This window comes from Nerophis lumbriciformis, linkage group LG21 (genome assembly GCF_033978685.3).
Source record: "Nerophis lumbriciformis linkage group LG21, RoL_Nlum_v2.1, whole genome shotgun sequence".
Taxonomy (NCBI): domain Eukaryota; kingdom Metazoa; phylum Chordata; class Actinopteri; order Syngnathiformes; family Syngnathidae; genus Nerophis; species Nerophis lumbriciformis.
In genome coordinates, this window is record NC_084568.2 from 36,182,853 (window position 1) to 36,195,237 (window position 12,385).

The following is a 12,385-nucleotide window of genomic DNA, read 5'->3' on the forward strand; positions in this document are numbered from 1 at the left end:
AAAAATATGCTTTTGTGTGTTCTAAGCAGTTTGGCGCCATTATGCAGTGCTGTTATGCAACTAAATGGTGACATATTTACTGATCCCAAAAACAAAAAAATAGGAAGTTGTTATGATACTATTATCAGACGATGATAACCGTTGCAGATTAATTAGGTAACATTATCACTGGAGGACAAGGCTGATTGCTGAAGAACACTTTTTACCCGAGAGCAATAGTTGAGTTGAGTTTCTGAGTTTATTTCGAACATGCATGCATGCATACAACATGATACATCACACATGCATGCATACAACATGATACATCACACATGCATGCATACAACATGATACATCACACATGCATGCATACAACATGATACATCACACATGCATGCATACAACATGATACATCACACGTGCATGCATACAACATGATACATCACACATGCATGCATACAACATGATACATCACACATGCATGCATACAACATGATACATCACACATGCATGCATACAACATGATACATCACACGTGCATGCATACAACGTGATACATCACACATGCATGCATACAACATGATACATCACACATGCATGCATACAACATGATACATCACACATGCATGCATACAACATGATGCATCACACGTGCATGCATACAACGTGATACATCACACATGCATGCATACAACATGATACATCACACATGCATGCATACAACATGATACATCACATATGCATGCATACAACATGATACATCACACATGCATGCATACGACATGATACATCACACATGCATGCATACGACATGATACATCACACATGCATGCATACAACATGATACATCACACATGCATGCATACAACATGATACATCACAATTTCCAGTTTCTCTTTTCAACTTGGAAAAGGAGTAGGAAGAAGCAGAGCTTATTTAATCCTATCCCTTTTCTTTTACATAACAGTTGCTAAAAAATGTGTTCACTTCCTCTTCTCAATTAATTCACAATATACTCCATAAGTAATCACAATTAAAAAAATAAATAAATAATACTCAGTGAAGTAAGTTATATTTCATGTGTGAGATGAGTAAGAATATTTTGGAAAAAATTAACGGACGGATGGATGAAATAAATTGAGAATGTTTATAATGGTTCTTCTTCTTTGTACTTTGTAAACACTTTAAGTGTGAAGAGTTTCTTGAAGTGGATCATATTAGTACATTGTTTGATTTCTTTGTTTAATCCATTCCATCATTTAATTCCACATACTGATATACTGAAGGTCTTAAGTGTTGTACGTGCATACAAATGTTTTAAATTACATTTTTCTCTAAGAATATATTTCTCCTCTTTTGTTGAGAAGAATTGTTGTACATTTTTGGGTAGCAGGTTATAGTTTGCTTTGTGTATCATTTTAGCTGTTTGCAAATTCACTATGTCGTAGAATTTCAGTATTTTTGATTCAATAAATAAAGTGTTTGTATGTTCTCTATATCCAACATGATGTATTATTATAACTGATCTTTTTTGTAACACCGTTAGTGAATGAAGTGTACTTTTGTAGTTAGTTCCCCATATTTCTGCACAATAACTCAGATATGTAACACTAGCGAGCAGTAGAGAATATGAAGTGATGTTTGGTCTAGAACATGTTTTGCTTTATTCATTATTGACGTGTTTCTTGCTACTTTATGTTGTATATTTCTTACATGAGATTTCCAGTTCAATTTATCATCAATCATTATACCTAGATATTTGGTTTCATTTACTCTTTCAATTTCTATTCCGTCTATTTGTATTTGTGTTTGACTTTCTCATCTACTGTTACCAAATAGCAGGATGGCTGCGCATGTGAGCTGTGTGCTTGGTATTTTTATGTATTTTTATTTCTTTATCTGAGTACCATGTTCTTATGTTTTTTATGTGTCATTATGAATTTGCACTAAACTAGTTTGCTTGCAATTTCATTGTACAATGTACAATGACAATAAAGATATATTGTATTCTGATTATGTTACACAGCGAGAGAGCAAGCCAGGAGCAGGTATACTAATAGCTAAGCTATCGCGACGCTTAAGCTAATAATAAGACTTTTGCAAAAAATTAAATCAGTTTTAACTTTTAACAACTTTGGGCGGCTAATTCATGCTTTTATTTCATCACGTTTGGACTACTGCAACTCACTCCATGTTGGAATGAACCGGTGAGTCCAAACTGTGGCTGCTCGCCTTTCAGCTGGCGCTAAAAAACATGAGCACGTTAGCCCTATTTTAGCATCCCTTCATTGGCTCCCAGCTCATTTTGGAATTCATTTTAAAAATGTCATTGTGTGTTTTTAGCACCGCAATATATGGCAGACCGTTTAAAAATCTACACCCCCGCAAGGTCTCTGAGGTCTGCTGATCAAGTTCTCCGTGTCGTCCCAAAGCCCGTTTAAAATCCAGAGGGGATGGTGCATTTTCTGCTGTGGCTCCGAAACTTTGGAACGGTATCCCTCTGGTTGTTGAAATCACATTTTTATTCCTTGGCTTTTAAACCAGCATGAGAGTTGTGTGATCTTCATCTATTTTATTTTATATTATGTATTTATTCTTTTTTTAGTTAAATGTTTGCTCGACTGACTTTAGTTTTACACTGCTTCTAAATGTGTGTTTTAACTACTGTGCAGCCCTTTTATTGTGTTTTGAAATGTGCTATATACAGTCGCGATCAAAAGTTTACATACACTTGTAAAGAACATAATGTCATGGCTGTCTTGAGTTTCTAATCATTTCTACAACTCTTATTTTTTTGTGATAGAGTGATTGGAGCACATACTTCTTGGTCACAAAAAACATTCATGAAGTTTGGTTCTTTTATGAATTTATTATGGGTCTACTGAAAATCTGCTGGGTCAAAAGTATACATACAGCAATGTTAATATTTGGTTCTGACCACATACTCGTTCCTCCAGAAGGTCTTATCTTTGTCAATGTGATGTTAGATGAAACAAAAATGGAGCTGTTTGGCCACAATACCCAGCAACTTCATGAATGTTTTTGTGACCAACAAGTATGTTCTCCAATCACTCTATCACAAAAAAATAAGAGTTGTAGAAATGATTGGAAACTCAAGACAGCCATGACATGATGTTCTTTACAAGTGTATGTCAACTTTTGACCACGACTGTATGTGTGTTTTAACTACTGTGCAGCCCTTCTATCGTGTTTAGAAATGTGCTATATAAATAGAGTGGATTGGATCGGTAATGGTATCGGCCGATCACGCTCAAGGATGAACGGTATCGTACTCAGAAACATAAAGCCACGATCGCAACATCTTACTAACCACTGCTCATTTTGTGCCTGCAGGTGAGACTCACGCCGCCCTGTCCCGCCCACAGCGCCCCCTTTCCGCCCGGACGGCCCACCACGCCCCGGTGCATATGAAAGGGTACCATGTCAGCCGCAGCATGTCCCAGCATTCCTCTGGTGGTGGCGGAGGAGGCCCCTGTCATTGCGCGCCCGAGGACTGCGACGGCCCAGGCAGAGACTACTATCACGGGCACAACGATGGCCACTACTACCCTCCGGGAAGTGCGGCCGAGGCCTTGGCGCTGGAGAGACACCACTCCCACTCCCACTCCCACTCCCACAGCCACTCCGGCGGGGGCACCTTCCCCCGCTCCCACCCGGGTCATCACCCGCCGCTCCAGTCCTTTGACTCGTGCGAAGAGTGCGTGTCGTCGGGTCACGGAGGCAAGGTGCACCGCGTCCCTTCCAACCTGATCGACCAGTTTGAGAAGCAGGTGCCCTTCCACCCCGATGGCTTCCACACGCTGCAGTATCAGCGCACCACCAGCGGGGGCGCCGAGCAGCGCAGCGAGAGCCCCTCGCGTATCCGCCACCTGGTCAACTCCGTGCAGCGTCTCTTTGCTAAGTCCCATTCCCTGGAGGCCCCATCCAAACGAGAGTACAACGGCACAAGAGGAGGCGGGGATTACAGGAACGAGAGGGGAGGCGGGCACAGGAGTGGCGGGGAGGACGGCGGCGGTCACCACACTGGCCACCAATCACGTTCCGCTCGGAGGAACAAGTCCAGAGAGCGCAGCAAGAGCGGGGACTCGCGGCACGAGTCCGGCCGGCGACATCGTAGCAGGACGGCGGGCTGGTGGAGCTCTGACGACAACCTGGATAGCGACAGCAGCTTCCTGGTGAGCGGCGGCAGGCGGGGCTACCCCAGGGGGCACGAGAGCCTGGATGCTGCCATCCAGGAGCTCACCATGAAGAGGCCCAAGGAGCGAGGAGGTGGACCGGCGCCCGGGGAGTGCATGGCATGCACCACCATCGCTCTGTCGGGAAGTGAAGGAGGTCACCCCAGTCACCCCAGTCACTCCCTAAAGAGGAGCACGTGGTCGGCCATGACGGTCAGTCAAGCCAGGGAGGTGTACCCTTCCAGGGGGGTGGGATCGGGCTATGACAAAGCCCTGGTGCCAATTGAGAACAAACTGAAGGAGAGAAGCCTCCATTATCTGCAGGTGAGTGCATGCTTGCGCAATACACACGATATCAATCTAAATCCACTTTCTTTGTATCGCACTTTGAACCACAAAACTGTTTCCAAAGTGCTGCACTTGAAAAAACTATAAAACACTATTCAATTAAAAGCATTTAAAATAGTAGATAAAATAATAATATCACTGCGATTAGGTGGCGACTTGTCCAGGGTGTACCCCGCCTTCCGCCCGATTGTAGCTGAGATAGGCTCCAGCGCCCCCCGCGACCCCGAAGCGAATAAGCGGTAGAAAATGGATGGATGGATAGTAATATCAATATTAAAAAAAAAGGTTTCACAAATTAACAATAATAATAGCAGTAGTTAGTAATAATAATAAAAAACACCAAAATAGGTCAAAACAAATAATGTTTAAAAGCCCAATTTGAAATGCAGACAAAAAGTGGGTTGTAAGACGAGACTTCAACAGTGGGGGCCGGTAAAAATTATTTTACTCGTTTTTAAATCCGTACGTGGTCTTGCCCCACCTTACCTCTCTGAGCTGCTCCACCTCTATGCCCCCACCCGGTCCCTCAGGTCAGCTGATCAGCTGATCCTGGAGGTACCCAAATCAAAGCGCAAGCTTCGAGGGGACAGGGCCTTCTCTGTTGCGGGTCCCAAACTATGGAACCATCTCCCTCTCCATGTGAGACAGGCCCCTTCTTTGGCTACTTTTAAGACCCTTCTTAAAACCCATTTTTATTCACTGGCTTTTAACCCAGCATGAGACTTTAAACTGTTTTTAACTTTTTTAACAGTTTTTAACTTTTTAACTGCTTTTTATCTAACAAATTGTTCTTAGGATAATTTGTACTTGCTTTTTCAATGTGAATTTTACTTCTGTTTTAAATGTTATTTTTTAGTCTGTCCTTTGCCTCTATTTTTTGTCAATCAATCAATCAATGTTTATTTATATAGCCCTAAATCACAAGTGTCTCAAAGGGCTGCACAAGCCACAACGACATCCTCGGTATAGCCCACATAAGGGCAAGGAAAAACTCACCCCAGTGGGACGTCGATGTGAATGACTATGAGAAACCTTGGAGAGGACCGCATATGTGGGTAACCCCCCCCCCCTCTAGGGAGACCGAATGCAATGGATGTCGAGTGGGTCTAACATAATATTGTGAGAGTCCAGTCCATAGTGGATCCAGCATAACAGTAAGAGTCCAGTCCACAGTGGGGTCAGCAGGAAACCATCCCGAGCGGAGACGGGTCAGCAGCGCAGAGATGTTCCCAACCAATATACAGGCGAGCGGTCCACCCCGGGTCCCGACCCCGGACAGCCAGCACCCCATCCATGGCCACCGGATCTGTGTGTCTTCCCCTCCACAAGGGATAGGGGGGAGCAGAGGAGAAAAGAAAAGAAACGGCAGATCAACTGGTCTAAAAAAGGGGGGCTATTCAAAGGCTAGAGTATACAAATGAGTTTTGAGATGGGACTTAAATGTTTCTACTGAGGTAGCATCTCTAACTGTTACCAGGAGGGCATTCCATAGTGCTGGAGCCCGAATAGAAAACGCTCTACAGCCCGCAGACTTTTTTTGGGCTCTGGGAATCACTAATAAGCCGGAGTTCTTTGAACGCAGATTTCTTGCCGGGACATATGGTACAATACAATCGGTAAGATAGGCTGGAGCTAGACCGTGTAGTATTTTATACGTAAGTAGTAAAACCTTAAAGTCGCATCTTAAGTGCACAGGAAGCCAGTGCAGGTGAGCCAGTATAGGCGTAATATGATCAAACTTTCTTGTTCTTGTCAAAAGTCTAGCAGCCGCATTTTGTACCAACTGTAATCTTTTAATGCTAGACATAGGGAGACCCGAAAATAATACGTTACAGTAATCGAGACGAGACGTAACGAACGCATGAATAATGATCTCAGCGTCGCTAGTGGACAAAATGGAACGAATTTTAGCGATATTACGGAGATGAAAGAAGGCCGTTTTAGTAACACTCTTAATGTGTGACTCAAAGGAGAGAGTTGGGTCGAAGATAATACCCAGATTCTTTATTGAGTCGCTTTGTGTAATTGTTTGGTTGTCAAATGTTAAGGTGGTATTATCAAATAAATGTCGGTGTTTAGCAGGACCGATAATCAGCATTTCCGTTTTCTTGGCGTTGAGTTGCAAGAAGTTAGCGGACATCCATTGTTTAATTTCATTAAGACACGCCTCCAGCTGACTACAATCCGGCGTGTTGGTCAGCTTTAGGGGCATGTAGAGTTGGGTGTCATCAGCATAGCAATGAAAGCTAACACCGTATTTGCGTATGATGTCGCCTAGCGGCAGCATGTAAATACTAAAGAGTGCAGGGCCAAGAACCGAACCTTGGGGGACTCCGCACGTTACCTTAACATAGTCCGAGGTCACATTGTTATGGGAGACGCATTGCATCCTGTCAGTAAGATAAGAGTTAAACCACGACAAGGCTAAGTCTGACATACCAATACGTGTTTTGATACGCTCTAATAAAATATTATGATCGACGGTATCGAAAGCAGCGCTAAGATCAAGAAGCAGCAACATAGATGACGCATCAGAATCCATCGTTAGCAGTAGATCATTAGTCATTTTTGCGAGGGCTGTCTCCGTAGAGTGATTTGCCCTGAAACCGGATTGAAAAGGTTCACAGAGATTGTTAGACTGTGTTGTACAGCCTTTTGTTCTTCAACTGTGGTTGGTTTTAAAGGGCTTTATAAATAAAGTTGGTATGGTATGATAAATGACAAACTCGGGTTGAGTTTTTTCTTGCCCTGATGTGGGATCTGAGCCGAGGATGTCATTGTGGTTTGTGCAGCCCTTTGAGACACTCGTGATTTAGGTCTATATGAATAAACTTTGATTGATTGGTTGATTGAAACTGTCATCGTTATATCCTAATTATGCATTTTGTAATGTAGCGTGGGCAGCAAGGTTAGTGCGTTTGCCTCACAATACGAAGGTCCTGGGTTCAATCCTGCGCTCGGGATCTTTCTGTGTGGAGTTTGCATGTTCTCCCCGTGACTACGTGGTTTCCCTCCGGGTACTCCGGCTTCCTCCCACCTCCAAAGACATGCACCTGGGGATAGGTTGATTGGCAACACTAAATTGGCCCCAGTGTGTGAATTTGTCTGTCTATCTGTGTTGGCCCTGTGATGAGGTGGAAACTTGTCCAGGGTGTACCCCGCTTTCCGCCCGATTGTAGCTGAGATAGGCTCCAGAAGGGAATAAGCGGTAGAAAGTGGACGGATGGATAATGTAGCATCCTTGCTAGCGTGCTGGCGGCTAATGATCCTCCACAGCGGCATGGCCATGCCATGGTAGCAAGTAAACATGTAACATTATCACTGGAGGATGAGGAATAGCTAAAAATGCTACACTACACACATAAGGACGATACAATCAAAAAAAAAAAACATGTCATGCTAACCGCTTACCGAGAACTATGTAAACAGCGGTGGGTGGGTCAATACAAATATAGACAGTAACGACACAAATAGACAGTAATAATACAAAGTTTAGTATTAGTATAGGTTTGATACTAGAGTGATTATGTCAATATTTTTTTATTACCACAAAAACAGTTTTTGTTGTTGTTTATAAAACTGAGGGAAATAAGTCCCTGCATGATACAGTAGGGCTTTAAGGGCAAAACTAGTAGGAAATTATTAAATATTGAATTGATATTGCTCCGCCGTCATCCTGTGTTATCGTCTGATTATAACTGTGACCAAAACTAAATCATTCATTGATCTTGAAAATTTGAAGTATCAGTATTGGTATGACCGATACAGGCCCCTGTCACTACTTGGTATTGGATCGATACCCACATTTGTAGTGTCACCAAAAACGAATGTAATCAAACAGAAGAATACGTGTTTATGACATTTGAACAGAAGTGTAGATAGAAACATGTTACGACAGAAAGTCACCAGGTATTAACAGTAAATTAGCATGAAAATTAAAAATATTTTTGAGAAAATAATCGGAAATGATGCAATATGATACCACATATGTCAGCAGTAGGGATGTATACCAAGTACCGGTATTTATTGGTACCGGTTCCGAATTAGTTCGGTCCATGAGGACCGTCAAAATTCCGGACTAACGATACTGCTGTCTGTATTTTTGTTTCAGCTGACTGGCGTTATATTGACCCGCTCACATTCAGTTACAAATTAAAATCAGCTTTGAATAATGACAAATAAGGAAGCAATGCCACACAGAAGTTTGTAACACAACAATATTTTAAGTTAATGCTAAAGTTAAAGTACCAATGATTGTCACACACACACTAGGTGTGGCGAAATTATTCCCTTGATCACCCCCTGGGAGGTGAGGGGAGCAGTGGGCAGCAGCAGTGGGCAGCAGCAGTGGGCAGCAGCAGTGGGCAGCAGCAGTGGGCAGCAGCGGTGGCCGCGCCCGGGAATCATTTTTGGTGATTTAACCTTCAATTCCAACCCTTGATGCTGAGTGCCAAGCAGGGAGGTTATGGCTCCCATTTTTATAGTCTTTGGTATGACTTGATTTTCATCCTAAAAAAAGCAGTGTTGGGCCGTCAGGGCCAGCAAGGCTTTTTCTGCTGGCCTATCATAACCAGAAATCATGATCATAATTAAAGATATAAGTAATTTTTTATTTACTTTCCCTAAATATCTAAAATTATTGATATTATTTTCATGCCATATTATGCTCCTTCCATTGTTGTTGTTTTTAGTTTAGAGTTTGTATCCAATCAGAATTCAGCGAGCTTATGTTGCCATGCTGTACCAAATCTACCCGGGGCCTTCAGAATCAACAATGCAGGGTTGATAGACAATTGCGATAGCCAATCAGATCACAAGTTGTTGTCAGGAAGGCCTTTTAGCTGGCCTAACGCCGTGATCGGATACCCACTTGGGTGTCCCAGTTGAGTATCCAATCACAAGTTGCAAAAACAGGAAGTGGCACCGGAACCATACGCACCATAGAAAGCCACAGAAACATCACCAGTACAATAACCATAAAGATAAAATGTTTGTCTTACACCTGGTAATCCGCTGTGGACAGACGAAGCCAAGCAATGCAGGTTTATTGAGCGGTGCACGCTCCCGCGAAGGAAATACATTTTTGGCAGTGAAATTGTTTGCACGCCACTTTCGCACAAATCAACCGACTACGATGGTACCACTGGCTTATACGGCGTCGGATGGGTGCTACAAATTGTATTTCTTTATTTTTTCATGTTTCACTTGTTGTATACAATTCTTTTATTTTTGGCAGTACCACGTAAGATATGTTTTAATTGCTAAAGCGGGTTTATTGAACGTTAAATGCGCCAAAAAATAGACCGTTTTGTACACTGTTGAGGGGGTTCAATGACCAGTAGCGTGCAAGTGTGTTTCTGTATAGTATTTCTCCAGCAATGGTCATGTGGAGACATCAATTACGGTATTTTGAGAGGTGAAGTCGGACTAAGTAGGACATAACTGAAGGCCGAAGTGAGAAACGCACGGCCCGCCTCAAAAGTTCCTCAAAGTCACGCACGCCGTGTCAGTTTGAAGTGAACGCACTTTACTCACGACTGCGTTTTATCAACATTCATTAATCCACAGGCCAATATTAATCCACTCAAAAAAGTAAAGCATTGAGGTAATAAAATCATCCATAACGTTTCTTCAAGGCATGATAGCATCCACTGTGACTGACAGGTCTCTGGTTGCCATCTAACGTCACTTTATTGCATGTCATTAAAACACGTCTTGCTTGAATGTTTCACTTCCTTCTGTTTCTTGACTACTAACTGGACAATTGAGCATTACATTGGCTCACTGAGTCTATTTATTGAATATAAAACACACTACATCGGTAGCTGTCAACACTCAGTATGGCTTCCGGTCCGTCACTCAAATATGTCCGTGTGCAACATAAACACAAATACCAATTCCTATTGTTCCATAATGCACACCCACATAACATGCTAGATGACTGTATTGATTTATGATATATCTGATATATCATGTAAAAGGTATGTTCTCTGCACACATACATAAATAATATTTCCATCCGAGTGTAATTGTAATGATTATAAACACAGTGATGGATCTGAAGGTGACATAACTGCACTGCACACTAGGGTTGTCTCGATACCAATATTTTGGTACCGGTACCAGTACCAAAATGTATTTAGATACTTTGAAACTTTTCTAAATAAAGGGGACCACAAAAAATGGCATAATTGCCTTTTTTTAACAACAAATCTTGCGGTACATTAAACATATGTTTATTATTGCAATCAAAGAACAATTTAGCCCTTAAATAAAATAGTGAACATACTAGACTTGTCTTTTAGTGGTAAGTAAACAAACAAAGGCACCTAATTAGTCTGCTGATGTATGCAGTAACATATTGTGTCATTTATACACCTATTATTTGGTCTACATTATGAGGGACAAGCTGTAAAAATTGATTATTATTCCACTTGTTCATTAACTGTTAATATCTGCTTATTTTCTGTTTTAACATGTTCTATCTACACTTCTGTTAAAATGTAATAATCACTTATTCTTCTCTTCTTTGATACTTTACATTAGTTTTGGATGATACCACAAATTTAGGTATCGGTCATATTCATTGGTCATATTCAAAGTCCTCATGTGGCCAGGGACGTATTTACTGACTTTATAAACATAAAATATTTTTTTTAAAAAGGAATAAAGATTTTGTGATGATAAAAAATATTTATGTAATTATAGTAGTATCGACAAGATACGCTCTTTTACTTGGTATCATTACAATGGATGTCAGGTGTAGGTCCACCTATGGCATTTGTTTACATTCATGAGCACTATATTTTGTTAGCAGTGACGCCGGTCAGCTATTGTATCCTCCTACGGTGTGGAGTGAAGCATGTTTAGCTATTCCTCATCCTCCAGTGATAATGATAGTTGTAAGAAACTTACTTTGTTGCCATGGAGGCGAGGATTAGTGATTTATAGGTAGCTAAAGCACTGCAGACTGTGAATGGACGTTAGCCGCTAACTAGCTAGCCATGTTTTAAAGCACCTCTTCCTGAGGGTGTTTCAGTGTTATAGCTTCACCTTTATCTTTACTTTTTACACCAAAATGCGTCCATTCTCCCTTTTCTGTCTACACACTGTGTCTGCTTATAAGTACTCAGTGATTGTGCACAGCCGAACATGCTCCTCTGCTCGTAAAACCAGCAATCTTATGACGTGACGACGCACCGCCATGCCCGTACAAAAAAAAAAATAGGGAACCTGTACTTTTCAAACAGAGTATAGTACCGTTTTTGATTCATGAGTACCGCGATACTATATTAAAAGTTAAAGTTAAAGTACCAATGATTGTCACACACACACTCTGTGCGGTGAAATTTGTCCTCTGCATTTGACCCATCCCCTTGTTCACCCCCTGGGAGGTGAGGGGAGCAGTGGGCAGCAGTGTTTTGGTGATATATATTAGTACCGGTATACTGTACAACCCTACTGCACACATAGTTGAATTCTTTGAGACTTAAAAAAAACTGCTGTTGATAAAAGACATTCCTGCTCGGAGATGTTACAGTACATCATGTTAGAGATGTTCAACCTTTTGTGCTTTTTAATAATGTTCATTAAAATGCATTTTTTCACATCTTTATTTTCCACAAATTACATATAATATCGATAAGAGTAACGATAAATACCAGTATCGCTAAGGAATCTTAATAAGGGTTTCGTATCGATAAAATCTTAACGATATACAGTCGTGGTCAAAAGTTTACATACACTTGTAAAGAACATAATCTCATGGCTGTCTTGAGTTTCCAATCATTTCTACAACTCTTATTTTTTAGTGATACAGTGATTGGAGCACATACTTGTTGGTCACAAAAAACATTCATGAA

The 12,385-nt window shown here is 41.5% G+C and overlaps 1 protein-coding gene across 1 annotated transcript in view; it reads left to right on the forward strand.

Moving 5' to 3' along the window:
* The window catches only part of dlgap3 (discs, large (Drosophila) homolog-associated protein 3), a 319,861-nt gene that overhangs the window by 230,402 nt on the left and 77,074 nt on the right, over positions 1-12,385 (forward strand). The window contains exon 3 of the mRNA XM_061982422.2: positions 3,334-4,499. Within this exon, the coding sequence (XP_061838406.2) occupies positions 3,408-4,499 (1,092 nt within the window). The 5' untranslated portion in view covers positions 3,334-3,407. The remainder of the gene's footprint in view (positions 1-3,333; positions 4,500-12,385) is intronic.